The sequence below is a fragment of the Dasypus novemcinctus genome, chromosome 9 (assembly GCF_030445035.2).
Source record: "Dasypus novemcinctus isolate mDasNov1 chromosome 9, mDasNov1.1.hap2, whole genome shotgun sequence".
NCBI lineage: Eukaryota > Metazoa > Chordata > Mammalia > Cingulata > Dasypodidae > Dasypus > Dasypus novemcinctus.
In genome coordinates this window covers 65,153,136-65,169,390 of record NC_080681.1, presented here as the reverse complement: position 1 = coordinate 65,169,390, position 16,255 = coordinate 65,153,136, and the positions used below count along the sequence as shown (strand labels likewise).

The window sequence follows — 16,255 nt, the reverse complement described above, 5'->3', positions numbered from 1 at the left end:
TTTTAAAAAATTTAAATCAGTATATTCTATAATTTCCCAGAATTCCTTGGAAAAAAACCACAATTGGGTAACAAGGAAAGATGGTTGATTTGTAACCTAGAACTTTTGCCACTGGCAAAAAGTTTAGATTTTCTTCAGACTATGTTTATCTGAAGTATGAGTAATGGGTCTTTAGTGGATCATGAAATCAGTTTACTGTGTTAGCCCAGCCATTAAAAAATGGAATAGAATAGAAGAGAAAATAGTAGAATGTGCAGCATGACGTAAGGGTATGTTGTTCTGTGAAATCTTTGTTTCAATTGTGTGTGTGTGTTTACTGAGTTGTGATATAAAATATATTTTCCACTGTGATATAAACTATATTTCTCGCTGAATTGGGTCAAAAAGAAGTTGGAAAGCCATCACCCTACAGGACTCAGCAATATTATTCAAGGAGTAGAATCTGTACCAAGAAGCCGCTTAATAAATCTGTTTAATAACTTGATAATATTGTGATCATGTCCCAGTTGGGGCTAAAAGCCCCTATTATGTAATCTTACCCCCTAGAACATGATTGACACCTTATTCATTCACCAGTCCTGGCTTCAAATAACATTTAATTACTTCCAAAAACCAAACCCTCTAAGAGATGAATATTTGCTACCACTGAGCTATGCAGAAGAATTTGTTGTAAATGTGACGTCAAAGCCAACAATATAGTTTTGAAAATGTTTTGAGCCAAAGGAGCTCAAAACATTAGACCAAGATCATATTTCTCAAGGCTGCTCCTGAAGTTTTTCTGTTTGTATCTATATTACCATATTTAGTTGTAATTATTATATAACTTTCTCCTGAAGGAGATTGAGCCCCTGTAACACAGGAACCTTACTTTATTATGTCTGGATCATTAGTATCTTTATATATATATTTTCTAGTACATAATGGGTATTTAATAAATGTTGGGAAGACAGTACTAACTTAGATAAATATATATTCTGAAACATTAATGAGTGACTCAAGGTCACAGCATATGCTGAGGCTATTAATGTTTCTGCCCATTTTAATAGAATATAGTTTTCAAAGTCAGTGCTATGCAACAGGGCTTTACTGGTGTTTAAAAATTCATAACTTTTTGAATCAAAGGAATAAATTTTAAAACAAAATGAGATATTATTTTTATATCAAATTATCATGGATGCAAGCTTGTGACAGGGAAAACTGAGAAAGGCAGCTTGGAGATACACATCAAAAACTTTTTTTTAAAGTGCATTTTAAAAAAGGATTTATTTTATTTATGTATTTTCCCCCATCCCCTCATCATTTGCAGTTGCTGTGTCTGTTCGTTGTGTGCTCGTCTTCTCTAGAGGAGGCACCGGGAACCAAATCCAGGACCTCCCATGTGGGAGGGACGTACCTAATCACTTGAGCCACCTCCACTCCTGCTCTGTTGTGTCTCTCATTATGCTTTCCTCCTTTGTGTCTCTTGTTTTATCACCTTGTTGTGTCAGCTTGCTGCACCAGCCCATCATGTCAGCTCACTGTCTTGCGTGTCTTCTTTAAGAGACACCAGGAACTGAATCCAGGGCCTCCCATGTAGTAGGTGGGAGCTCAATCACTTGAGCCACATTTGCTTCCCCGAAAACTTTTAAATATGCATAACCTTTGCAGAAATTTTGCTTCTGAGTTTGTTTTATGGAAGAATTGAGGGTTTCAATATGGACACAAGGATATTGTTCTCAGTGCTATTTCCAAATAGATAAAAATATCTAATAATTGGTAACTAGTGAAATTAATTTTGGTAGTACTCATCATAGAATAATATACAGCCACAAAAAATAAAGATGCTCATAACTTGGCATAGAAAGATGCTCAGAAAATATAACATCAAAAGCACATTATGTGCTTAATGGGTGCAGAGTTTCTGTTTGGAATAGGAGAAAAGTTTTTGCAATGCGTGGTGGTGATAATAGCACCATATTGTTAACTTAATTACTGCCACTGAATTGTATGGTTGAAAACAGTTAAAATGGGAAATTTTATGTTGTATATATCTTACCACAATAAAAATGCAATTTATAAAACTGTAAACTGCAGAATATCTGAAATTCACAGCAAAATTAACCATTTTAAAGTGAATAATCAAGTGGCACGTAGTTCATTCAACCACTACCTCTATCTAGACCCAAAACATTTTCATTACCTCCTTCCCCCCAAAATCTTCTGTACCCATTCAGCAGTTGTTCCCCATTCTTCCCTTCTCCACTTGCCTGGCATCTACTAATCTGTATTCTGTCTCAATGGATTTACGTGTCTGGATATTTCATATAATTTGAATCACACAATATGTGATTTTTTATGTCTGGCTTTTTTCACTTAGCATAATGTTTTCAAGACTAATCCACATTGTAGCATGTGTCAGTACTTCATTCCTTTTTATGGCTGACCATCAGCAATGGTCAGCAATCTACATGCCATACATATTTCACCACTGTATGTTTATACCACAGTTTGCTAATCCATTCATCAGTTGATGGATATTTGGATTTTTTCTATTTATTTTTCCATCTTTTGGCTATTGCAAATAGTGCTGTGTGACAGTGTGATATTATTCATGAATCCCGAAAAAGAGAAAGATTATGTTTGTAAACTGAGCTTTTCCTCTGGGTATGATATCCTTTTACTGCATTAGATTCAGCTGACATGTCTTGATTAAATTACCTGTTAAGATTAGGGCTTTGATTCAACCATGTCAGAAAGGCATGACTCAGATTGAGTCCCTGCCCCCTTGATGGGGTGGTATAAATGGACACTTACTCAAGAAGACACATGGAAGAAGAGAGAACTTGGTTATTTCAGTTCTGCCATGTGTCAGAAAGAAGACGAGAGAGAGAACTTTGAGCTTTGATCCTGGAGCCTGGGGGAGAGATGAGCCATATGCCTGAGAGTTTGCAGCTGGGCAGCTGAGAAAGCCTGGAAAGAAACAAGCTCTGTGCCAGATGAATATAGGAAGCCCTGAGAGACAAGCCCGATTCTAGCCTACAGCTGAGATCAGAAGAAGCTGGGCCCATGGGGCCTTAAGAGGAAGAAGGAAGGAGAGACCAGGCAGAGATCGCCTGCCATCTTGCTTCAACATGTGGCAACAGTCTTTGCTGAGAAAGCAGCCTAGAATTGGTTTCTTTAGGGCCTTGTGACTGTAAGCTTTTACCCCAGATAAATACCTTTTATAAAAACCAAGAGATTTCTGGTATTTTGCATCCACACCCCTTTTGACTTACTAATACATGCTGCAATGAACGTGTGTGTGACAGATATTATTTTAATACAAGTATTTATCAGCAGAAAGAAAATTCAAGAATATCATCAGCCATTATTTTGGGGTGGAGAGATTACAGGTGAATGTTATATATATGTTATTGATTAAGAGCTTTGGGCTTTAGAATTAAGCACACCAGACTCCAATTCCTCATACATAAATTAAGAAAACCTGCCTAATTGGGTTATTGTGGACCTATATGAAATATATGTAAAGTACTTAGAAATACCTGAAGGCACATGGTAAGTACTGAATAATTAGTATATGTTTTTAAATAAAACTTTTCTCTTTAATTTTTTGGTAACATTTATTGAAAACATTTTCTCCTAATGGGATAGATACTGGTATTAAACAGGTCTTTTTTGTGAGTCTACTGGCCTGCTACACACCTAAGCTGGAAGTTCCCCTTTGCTGATGATCATTTTGGCTGGTGCCAGTCAAAGGCTGGCAAATGTTTGATCTCATGATATCATTGTGAATAGGTCTAGCTCTACCATGAAACTCCCCACCCCATAAGTTTCAATTAAAATGATGTTCCAACTGGAATTCCTATTCCATTCTAGTCTTTGAACATCGCTTTATATGTTGCGTTCACGACCAGTCAGGTTTTACATCTTTAGGAACTGTACGACAGGGAGGAGGGAAGAACGAAGGGCACAGGATTTTTCATACACAGCTGGTAAAACACTTTGAGATGAGGCTTTACCAAATATAATCCCCCCCCCCCCCCGCCCCAAATTCCTCTTTTTACTTCCTAGAAAAATCTCAATTTTAATTTTTCTTTGTAAACTCAAACTTCTTTGCCAAATTTGCATGCACATCTTGAACACGGCAGAACTGTTCGCGTTCAGGTGTGGGAAGCCTGAATTCGTGTCTGAAGCCCCGGAACCGCCACGGCGCGGGAATTTCGAGCGGAGCGGGAGCAGAGTTGCGGCGTGACGGGGAGAAGCCGCGCGGGGACAGGAGCCTGGCGGTCGAGTGCCTCCGGGAACCCGCCGCGAAGGGGCCGCAAGCCCACAGCCCCAACCCGGGCGCTCACGAAGGCACCGCCGAGGGGCGCGCGCCAGCACAGGTGTCCGTCTGGCGGCGCCAGGGTCCCCGCGGGTGCGCCCGCAGAGGGGCAGGCGCCGCCTGTGCGCGGGGGCTGGGGGCGGAGGGGGAGGTTCCCGCGAGGTGGTTCTCGGGCTCCTCCTGGCGCCTCAGGTTTCCTTCCCCCGCCCGTCAGCCCTCGCCCCGCCGGCTGGTGGCTGCGGCGCCGCCTCCCGCCCTCCTTCCCTCGGCGCGGCTGGGCGCGCTCTCTCGCGCGGCGGTCTGCTCGCCCCGGCCCGGGCCTGCTCCGCTCGCTCTCTCCGCTCCCCTCCAGCCCACGGAGGAGCCCTCAGCCGCGGGGCCCCGGGAAGATGGCGGCGGCGGGAGGCGGCGGCGAGGGGGGCGCGGGCCTGGGCTGCGCCGCGGGGCCGGGGCCCGGGCAGCGCGGGCCGGGGTCCTCGGCCGGGGCGCACGAGGGCGCCCCGGGACCCGCGCCCGCCGCGCTGCACCCGGAGGAGGTCGCCGCGCGGCTGCAGCGGATGCGGCGGGAGCTGAGCAACCGCAGGAAAATCCTGGTGAAAAACCTGCCGCAGGACAGCAACTGCCAGGTGCGGGGGACCGAGTGTGGGCTGAGTCCCGAGGGGAACGAGACGGGGCGGGGCAGGGCTCGGGAGGAGACGCTGCTCCCGGAGGGTCCAGCCTGGGGCCCGGCGCCTTAAAACGGTCGGGGGAGGAGGGTGTTGTTGCAGAGTGGTGAGGACGGCTCCTCGCTTTTGCACAGCCCTCTAGGGTTTTGAACATGCGGCCACCAGGCGAAGGAGGGTGGCAGATTGGGAAACTGAGATTCCGAAAGCCGAAGCCGCTGGTCCAAGGTCACGGGCATCTGCGGCCGCTGCCGCCAAGTCCAGCCCTCTCTTTCCTTCTTATGCGGTCCATGGGTGTGTAGCGGTGGGGTGGGAAGAGGCCTGGGAGGTTATAGGCGAAAAAGTGAGGGTGAGCTGTGGAGCACAGATTGGCGGGGTGGGGAGTGCTGAACCCTCGGGAGCACCTTGAGAGAGGCAGCAAGTCCTACGTGGGGTCCCCGGACTTGGGTGAGTCGTGGGGAGCGTGGTCGCTGGACAGCTGGGAGTTTTGTTGCAGAAGCACTTGACCAAGTTTGTATTAAACAGCTCTGTCTCCTCAGTTTGCTAAGGCCCCGGAATCGAGAGGTTATCATTGCACTTTGCAGAGCCTCTCTGCCATGCCAATTACTAGAGGATTTGTTCCTCAGTGACTCTGATGAGGCTTAAAGATAGGCTACTCTGTTTTGATCCAGATTAACTGTTGCTTTAAGTGAGAAGCTCTGCATCTATTTAACTTTTTAAATTTTTTGATTGCAAAAGATTCCATGCTCGTTGTAGGAAAACTAGAAAATTCACAAGCACAGATATACCTGATACTCAAAGATAACCATTGTGAACCATTATGAATACTGGATATGTATCCTTCTCTCTTTTCCTATGCACATGTGTATGTATTTTTGCTTTACCAAAAATTTCGATTCTTCAGAGTTTAATTGTCTGGATATTCACGTATAGTTCACATATACTATGAATTTATACTTTGCATGTGGGTGGGTAGGGTGGGCTGTCCTCACTAGAGGATGAGGAAAAATAGTGAAAACAGTCATGCGTGTTCATGTGTATTTTCTAGTAGCTGCAGAGATTTGGGTGGATGCGTCTAGTTGCCCTTGTTACTGGCTGCATGAAACTGCAAGAGGGCTGTCTATTAACAATTGCATAGCTGTTCTTTCACTTAATAAAGAAGTGAGACGAGTGCCTAATTACTATGTCATTAGACTTAGTGACACAATACATATAACATATAACATATAACATTATGACCCATATGCAGGAGGGGCTGTTTTATTTGAAAATGTGGTGTTAAACACACAAAAACCAAAAGCCTCTGCCAACATTTTATGGCTTCCCCCTCTTTGAACTCTTCCTACCATTGCCTCCTTCTCATCAGTCAGGAAATGTGATGCTACCTGTAAGACACCTCCAATGGACTGATTTCATGGAAGTAACACACACAAGTAGAGCTCAGTAAAGGAGTTGGGGAAGAGGGAGGCTTGGAAGAGGCAGATGACATCTTTGAAAAATCAAAGAAGAAACAGCTTTGTATGGATAATTTAGGAGAAGTGAGGTGAAGTGTCTTAATTTCCTTTGTGGAATATCAGCTATTTTTGTTTCCATATTTCCTTGCATTAATTCTAAACAATTTAGACCCAAAATTCTAGACAGTGTGTGTTCATGCTTTGCTGTTGGTATCTTTCTTGTTTTCTTTCTCAAGAGACTCTGGTATAGTGATGAAGAGAGGCTTTATGAAAACTATGTTGTGATTTGTATTTTTGAGGTACTGTTTCTCTGCTATAAGTTTATGTTTAGCCTAAATCTTTTTGTAAAGTAGCAAACATAAACTATCAAATAAATTGATATAGGATATAGATCATATCTAGATGAGTTCTTGGCTGCCAAGTAAAGTATTTTAAATACATATGCTACGGTACATTTATTTTTATTGTGTTACGAGTTTCATCTTAGAGCAAAAAAAAAGTTGTTAGAAACTATAGACTTGTTTCCTGACTTGTCCTAGCACATACGTATTCTATAATAATTTCTTTAATAAGTGTCATTTTTACTATTTCAAATATATGGTTTTAAAATATAAACAGGCCAATGTTTAATTATATTTAACTTTTGCTCCAGTAATATATTTTTTTTCATCCATCTTCAATCCTTGCATTACCTTTGCTAGTTTCCAATCACAATCATACCATAACATTAGTGATCTGTGTTACACAAACAAGTAGATTTGGCCAACATATGCTAATTTCTAAAAGTAATTAGAAGTTGATATTTTCTACAGATTATTTAGATTGCTGTTTTTAGTGGTCCAATAAAAACATCTACTTTTTCTCAAGTTGTAATATTTTTATGAAATTATTATGCATGAAGTTTTGTTTTTATCTTTTGTTAACTTAAGAATTCTATTATCTGTTTTGTTTTAATATCTATTGTTTACTGTTAACTTACTAATGAAGGTTTAACTTTCATTTTATTTCTTGCCCTTTAGCTATTAAGTCTACATTACATCACCAGGAATTAAACTGCTTATTTACCACTTAAGAAATACTTACATGGCTTTTAAAAAGCTACTACTTTTTGTTCAATTACTAAGTATCCAGGTGTTTGGAATACTTAAATTCTTGTTCTTTTTCCAGAAGAGTCTTCGTTTATTCAATCATTTAGTCTAGATTACCATATTAAGGATTGAAGACATTTGTAATTCTGGTTCTTAAATTGTGTAGTTATGTCTTTAGAGAAGCTACATTGGTAACTGATTAGTTGGAGCCCAATAATTTTTTCTTAGCATTTTGAAAACATGGATATTTTCCTTATTAATCAATTTTCATTAATCTTATTCAAATCTTATTTAATTTGCATTATAATAGATTCACAGTAGCATCTCTCATACTAATCATAAATTAGAAGGCATTCTGAAAGTATTGTTTTTAAGTGAGAGCGTAATTTACATTTAAATACCAGCTCTAAAAAAATGAACACTTTTTTGTATTAATAAGTTCCAAATGCATGAATCTTATCAAGTCACTTTCCTGCCTAAAAACAAAACAACAAAAACAACGCTCTCACAAAGTGGTGGAAGGGCAAAAAGCTATCTTGAAGGCTGCTTTGGGATCAGCAGACCAGGAGAGTGCTATGCGCTTCTCAGGAAGGCAAGGGACAGAGAAACAAAGAAGCCAAAATGAAAACGGTAACTTACTAACCCCTGCAGCCAGGATCGGCACCCATCAACCAACCTCAAGGTGAAGAGCCTGGATAAAGCCCTTGGCTCACTGCAGTCAACTGAGAGGGGAACAGATGTTTCCTGGCTAGGAAGAGGGAGAGTGTGGTGGAGGGCAGAGAGTAGTTTCTCTTCAATGAATTTGGCCAGCAGAGCCCACTTGGCATCTTGGCTCTGGACAGACCAGAACCACGAGCAAGTGAAGCTTGAAAGAGTCACCTCCCTGGAAAGATTCACTGATGATCACTATCTGCTGGCCAGTGGGGAAACTGCAAGGAAAAACACCACTTTTAGGTGTCTCTTGTCCCAAACCCCTAGGAGCAGATCTGAACCCCATTAGTGAGTTCCTGGTCCTATTTTGATAACTTACGTGGAGCAGTTTTGAAAATTTCAAATTTTCAAAAATGCAAGAATAGCCATGAAACAAAACTCCTAGGCAAGAGAGAAAAATTAGCCATCAGTAAATTTACCAACATATTCAGATGCCTAGACACCAGCAAACAATTAAAAGCCATACTAAGAAAAAAGAAGATATGGTCCAGTCAAAGGACAAACAAAAAATCCAGACAAGACACAAGATTTAAGGCAACTAATCAATGATAATCACACAAATCTCCTAAATCAATTCAAGGAGTTGAAGGAAAATATGACTGAAGAGATAAAGGATATTAAGAAGACACTGGGTGAGCATAAAAAAAACCTGAAAGCCTGCCAGGTGAAGTTAACAGAGCTTATGGAAACGAAAGGCACAATAGATGAGATAAAAAATACATTAGAGGAATTTAATAGCAAATTTGAATTGATGGAAGACAGAATTAGTGAAATAGAGGACAGCACATCTGAACTAGAAAAGACAGGAGAACAAAAAGAGAAAAGAATGGACAAAATGGAACAGGTTCTCAGAGAGTTGAATGACAATGCAAAATGCACAAACATATACATTATCGGTGTCCCAGAAGGGGAAGAGCATGGAAAAGGAATGGAAAAAATATTTGAGGAAATAATGACTAAAAACTTCCCAACCCTCATGAAAGACATAAATATCAATATCTAAGAAGGACAATGCACCCCAAACAGAATTAACCAAATAGACCTATTCTAAGACATTTACTATTCAGAATGACAGAGATAAAGAGAGGATTCTGAAAGCAGCAAGAGAAAAGCAATTCATAACATACAAGGGAACCTCAGTAAGACTAAATGCCAGGAAGTGGATGTGGCTTAAGTGATAGCTTCCACCTACTATATGGAAAGACCTAGGTTCAGTCCTTTGGACCTCCTGATGAAAAAAAAAAGAGAAAGTAGGCCCGCACAGCAAGCCAGTGCCCATGCGAATGCCTGTGTGGTGAGCCACACTGTGTGGTGAGTGCCCACTTGATGAGCCAGTGCCCTCACAAGTGAGTCATGCAGTGCCCTCACAAGTGAGTCATGCAGCAAGATGATGACACATCAAAAGAGAGACAAAGGGAGAGTCAAGGTGAAGCACAACAGAAACCAGAAACTGAGTTGGTGCAATTGACAGGGAACCTCTCTCCCTGTCAGAGGTCTTCAGGATCAAATCCCAGTGAATCATAGAGGAGAGAAAATGAGAAGACAACACAGACAGCAAAAACAGTAGGGCAGGAGGAGGGGAAGGAGGGGAATAAATAAATCTTTTTTTTTTTTTAAGACTAAATGCCAATTTCCCATCACAAACCACTGAGGTGAGAAGGCAGTGAGAAGATATATTTAAGATACTAAAAGAGAAGAACTGCCAGTCAAGAATTCTTTATCTGGCAAAACTGTTCTTCAAAAATGAGGGTGATTCAGAGTCTTCATTAACAAACAAAAACTGAAAGACTATGTTACCAAAAGACCAGAATGACAAGAGATACTAAAGCGAGTGCTACAGCTGGAAAGGAAAAAAACAAGGGTGAGAGATTTGGAGTTGAGGAAATGAAGATTCTTAGTAAGAGTAACTTAAAGGGTAAAATGATAGACAGTAGTAAGATATGACAACAGAAAGCCAAAGGGTAAAATGGACAAAGTAATGCCTTTATAATAATAACATTGACTGTTAATGGCTTGAACTCCCCAATCGAAAGACATAAACTGACAGAATGGATTAAAAAATATAAGCCATCTATATGCCAGTTGCAAGGAACTCACCTCAGACAGGACACAACCAGGTTTAAAGTGAAAGTTTGGAAAAAGATGTTCCATGCAAATAGTAATAAAAAACCAGAGTGGTGATGCCAATATCAGGCAAAATAGATTTTAAATGCAAAACCCTTATAAGAGATGAAGAATGTCATTATATATTAGTAAAATATATAAATAAAAGGGGTGAGTCACCAAGAAGAAATAACTGTAATAAGTATTTATGCACTTACCTGGAAGCCCCAAGATACATGAGGCACACACTAGCAAAACTGAAGAAGAAATAGATGACTCTACAATAACAATTGGAGACTTCAATATACCATTCTCAGTATTTGGATCAAACATCTGGGCTAAGGATAAATGTAATAAATGAACTAGACTTAACAGATATTTATAGAGGCTTACACCCCAAGACAGCCGCACATACATTCTTTTCAAGTGCTCGTGGGTCATTCTCCAGGATAGACCAGATGTTGTGTCATAAAAAGAGTCTCAAAAATGTATATAATTGAAATTATATTAAACACTCAGAACAGAATGGAATGAAGCTGGAAATCAGTAACAGATGGAATAGGGGAAAATTCACAAATATATGGAGATTAACCAGCACACCGTGAAATATTATCAGTGGGACAAAGAAGAAATTTCAAGAGAAATCAGTTTAATATCTTGAGATAAATCAAAATGAGAACACAACATATCAAAACCTATGCGATAACAAAGACAGTGCTGAGAGGGCAATTTATAGTCCTCAAAATTTACGTTACAAAAGAAAGAGCTAAAATCCATGACCTAACAGCACACTTACTAGAGAAGAACAGCAAATTAATTCCAAACCAAGCTGAAGGAAAGAAATAATAAAGATCAGAGCAGAAATAAATGAAATTGAGAACAAAAAACAATAGAATCAACAAAACCAAAAGTTAGTTCTTCAAGGAGATCAGCAAAATTGACAAACCCTTTTAGCTAGAATGACAAAGAAAAAAAAGAGAAATGCAAAGAAATAAAATCAGAAATGAGAGGGGCAACATTACCATTGACCCTGCAGAAATAAGAGAGATCATAAGAGGATACTAGGAACAACTGTATGACAACAAACTAGACAATGTCGATGAAATGGACAAATTCCTAGAAACACACAAACAATATACACTGACCCTAGAAGAAATTGAAGACCTCAACAAACCAATCACAGGTAAAGAGATTGAAACAGTCATCAAAACCTCCCCAAGATGAAAAACCCAGGATGAGATGGTTTCACAGGTGAATTCTAATTATTCAGACAATCTAATTCTAATTCAAGCTCTTCCAAAAAATTGAACAAGAAAGAATGCATGAAACTCATTCTATGAAGCCACCATCATACTAATACCAAACCAGATAAACATACTATGAAAAAAGAAAATTACAGCCAATTTCTCAAATAAATATAGTTGCAAAACAAAATACTTGCAAACCAAACCCAAAAACACATTAAAAGACTTATATACCATGATCAAGTAGGTTTTATCCCAGGTATGCAAGGATGATTCAACACCAGAAAATCAGTTAGTGTAAAAAACCATGTTAAAAAATTTGAAATAAAATCATATGGTCCTCTTGATTGATGTTGAAAAAGCATTTGATATGTACTCTTTCTTGATTAAAAAACACTCCAAAAGGTAGGAATAGAAGGAAGCTTTCTCAATATGGTAAAGTGCATATATGCAAAACCCACAACTAGCATTGTATTCAGTGGTTAAAGACTGAAAGCTTTCCCACTGAGATCAGGAACAAGACAAAGATGCTCTCTGTCACCACTGTTGTGCCAGAAATTCTAGCTAAAGCAATTAGGCAAGATAAAGAAATCAGAGGCTCCCAATAGGAAAAGATGAAATAAAACTTTCACTATTTGCTGATGGTATGATCATATATCTAGAAAATCCCAAAAACTCCTTAACAAAGCTACTAGAATTAGTAGATAAATTCAGCAAAGTAGTAGGATACAAGATTAATATGCAAAAACAATAGTGTTATATACAGTACTGATGAGCAATATGAGAAGGATGTCAGGGGAAAATTCCATTTATAATAACTACTAAAGGATGAAATATTCAGGAATAAACTTAACCAAGGACCTGTATTCAGAAACCACAAACACTGCTAAAAGAAACCAAAGATGTAAATAAATGATAGGACATTCCATGTTTGTGGATTGGAATACTAAATATAGTTAATATGTCAATTCTATTCAAACTGATTTACTGATTTAATGCAATCCCACTAAAAATCCCAGCGGACTTTTTTTTTTTTTTCATAAGTGGAAAAGCGAATTCTCAAATTTATTTGGAAGGGTGAGGGGACCCAAGTAGCAAGAAACATCTTAAGATGGAAGAGTGAAGTTGGAGGACTCTCACTTCCTGACTTTAAAGCTTATTACTTAGCTAAATTGGTAAAAAAAAAAAAAAACAAAAAACAACAACCCCGGCATAGTACTGACATAAACATAGACCAGTGGACCCAAATTGAGAACTCAGAAACAGACACATCTTCAGTCAAGTGATTTTTGACAAGACTATCAAGCTCACCCAACTGGGCCAGAGCAGTCTGTTCAACAAATGATGCTGGAAAAATTAGACATCCATACCCAAAAGAAAGAAAGAGGACCCCTATTTCACACTTTATTCAAAAATTACCTGGAATTAGGTCAAGGACCTAAATATAAAAGCTATAACCATAAAACTTCTAGAAGGAAACTTCCCAAAGCATGAACAATGAGAGAAAAAAAAAATAGATAAATGGGACTTCCTCAAAATTAAACACCTTTGTTCTTCCATAGATTTTGTTAAAGAAAGTAAAAAGGCAGCCTACTCAATGAGAGAAAATATTTGGAAACCACATATCCAAACAGGGTTTAATTAATGTCCTCATATATATAAAGAGATCATACAACTCAAAGATAAAAAGACAACCCAATTAAAAAATAGGCAAAAGATCTGAATAGACATTTCTCCAAAGAGGAAATATAAATGGCCAAAAAGCCTAAGGAAAAAAAATGTTCATCACTGGCTATTAAGGAAATGCAGATCAAAACTACAATGAGATATCATTTCACACCTTATAGAATGGCCCTTATAAAAAAAATAAGACTTCAAGTGCTGGAGAGAATGTGGAAAAATAGGAACACTTCTTCACAGTTGGTGGGAATATAGAATGGTGCAGCCACTGTGGAAGACAGTTTGGCAGTACCTCAAGAAGCTGAATATAGAACTGTATGATCCAGCAATCCCATTATTAGGAATATATTCAGAAGAACTGAAAGCAAGGACACAAATTGACATTTACACATCATGTTCATAGCCACATTTTTCACAATTGCTAAAATATGGAACCAGCCTAAGTGTCCATCAACTCATGAATGACTGAACAAAATGTGGTATATACACACAATGGAATACTATTCAGCTGTAAGAAGAAATGAAATTGGGATGCATATGACAATATGAGGATATATTAAGTGAAATAAACGAGACACAAAAAGATAAATAGTGCATGGTCTCCCTGATTTGAGCTAAACACAATGAGTAAACTCACTGAGGTAAACTCTAGAGTATAGGTTACTTGAAGATAGAATGTGGGTTGAAAATGGGAGCTCATGTTCAATGTATGTAGAATTTTTAATAAGATTTATTATGAAAGTGTAGAAATGAATAGATTGATATAACTTATTATGAGTATAACACTACTCATTTATAAATGAGATTGTGGCTGAAAGGGATTGTGGATGTTCATGCCAATTGAAAGGAAACTAGAGAATAATCTAGGATATGTATAATGTGGATTTGGTGTTGATGAAGATTGTGGTTAATAGTATAAATATAAGAATGTTCATTTACAAAGTGTTAAGAATATGGTGATATATGGGAAAACTACAACTAAAGTAACTTATGAATGATAGTTTATAGTAATATTGTAATATTTTTTGTAGCAATGGCAAAGAAGATGTATCGATTTTAAGAGATACCTATAGGGAGTTATAATGGGGCATGGCATTTTTCCTTTAGAGTGATGAAAATGTTCTATTAATAAAATTGAAATGATGACAGCACAATTCTGTGATAAAAATGAGAGCCATTGAGTGTAGACTTTGAATGAATTGTACAAATATGGGACTGTATATCACAGGGAATCCACTGGTGGAAGATGGACTGTGGTTAACAGGACAACTATGAGAATGTTCTCTCATGATCTGTAACAAATGTATAATACTAATGCAGGGTTTTAATAAACAAGTGTGTTAGGAGTAAATACACCAAATGTAAGAGATGGCTGTAGTTAGTAGTAATATTTTGACGATGCTCTTTCATGGTTTATAACAAATGTTTTATAATAATGTAAGGCGGTAGGTGTGGGGTGATGTATGGGAGCCCTGTATGATGCTAAGCAAGTTTGTTTTATAAGTTCCCAACATTTACTATACATTTAGTGTTTATGTATGTTCATATAGAAATAATATACTTCAATAAAACTTTATTTTAAAAAAACAGAACTGTGGTTCCACTTTCTTAGCATTGCTTCTCAAACTTTTCCTCAAATAGTCCCTACCAGTATACTCTCTACTTCAAGAGTGAAATTGTTTTGAAGTTTCATGTTCTGTCTGAAAAATTTATATTAATTTTCTATTCTATTAGTAAGATTGTATTTAATATAAAATAGTGCTTTACTTTATTTAACTCCCCTTCACATTCTTTTTGATAAACTTGACAATTATGGAAGACACACCATATTTATTCTGCAGCTTTCCATATTCTCATATTGTCATGAAGTACTTAGATCTAAATTTGAAAAACATGACACAATAGTATAGAAACCTAAGATTTTAGGCTTTATGTGCTCTGGTCCCTGCCTACCTTTCTAGTCTCATTTCTTATTATTCCTGCATTGTCTTGTAATCCAGCTTTATCAAGCTACCCAGATCCCCAAGTATATCACGCCACTCTGATTTGAATGTTTATAGTTATATCTTTGAAAGTTAAATGTTTTGGAATGTAATTATTTTTACAAATGTACTATTATTGCGAACACTGGTTCTAATTCAGAATATCCATTGTTTGTGTGTGTATGTATAGTCTTTTGCAACTCTGAATTTACAAATTTTGATTTGGTAAGATAATGCCCTGCTATATATTTTTGTTGCATTTCTGCAAACTGTTTGTATCTTATGGTTAATCTGGTTCTGCTGCAGTAGCATTATTACTGGTGTTTCAAAATGGAGATGACAGTGGCGTTTTACTTTCTGTATCATTTTTGTTAACTCATTGTTTTCTTACATGTCTTATGTGTATTTTTGTTTTGTTTACTTTAACATTTTAGAGAGATTTTATTGTGTAATTAGAAGAACATGTGAAGTGCTTTCGGCTAACAGCCAGGATCAGTAATAGAAGAAACAAGTCTGTTGTTTCACTTTGGATATTATTAACTTTCATTTCAAAGGACCCTATTATGGTAGTTAATTGAGAAGCTTGATGGTTAATTCAAGAGGTCCATTTGAAAGCACAGTATTATCAGCTAAGCATAGTATTATCAACTAAGCACTCTTTAGAATCACAAACCACCACGCGTAGGAAACTGGTTGATTTTATTTTTAAAGCTACTAACCCTCTTTTCTTTTACATTCACATATAAACAGTAGAATTTTTTTTACATACTTAGTGTTCTTTAACAGTGTGATTTTTCCAATATATATTATTTGTTTTCTCTAACAATATTTAGTTATTATTGCCTCTTTTTAAAATAGGACACATATTCACCAATTTTTCCTGACTGAAAATGAGATGTTTTATTTTGACATTTTCTTTTTTATAGAGAATGCCATTTTGCATACTTCCAAAGTTACTTTTCTTTTTTTTTTTTTTTTTTTTAAAGATTTATTTATTTATTTAATTCCCCCCCCCTCCCCTGGTTGTC

General features: G+C 37.9%; 1 protein-coding gene across 1 annotated transcript in view; it reads left to right on the top strand.

Moving 5' to 3' along the window:
* Positions 1-258: 258 nt before the first annotated feature.
* RAVER2 (ribonucleoprotein, PTB binding 2) overlaps positions 259-16,255 on the top strand; it is a 110,425-nt gene continuing 94,428 nt past the window's right edge. Inside the window, exons 1-2 of the mRNA XM_023586140.3 lie at positions 259-263; positions 4,173-4,929. Coding sequence (XP_023441908.2) covers positions 259-263; positions 4,173-4,929 — 762 coding nt within the window. The remainder of the gene's footprint in view (positions 264-4,172; positions 4,930-16,255) is intronic.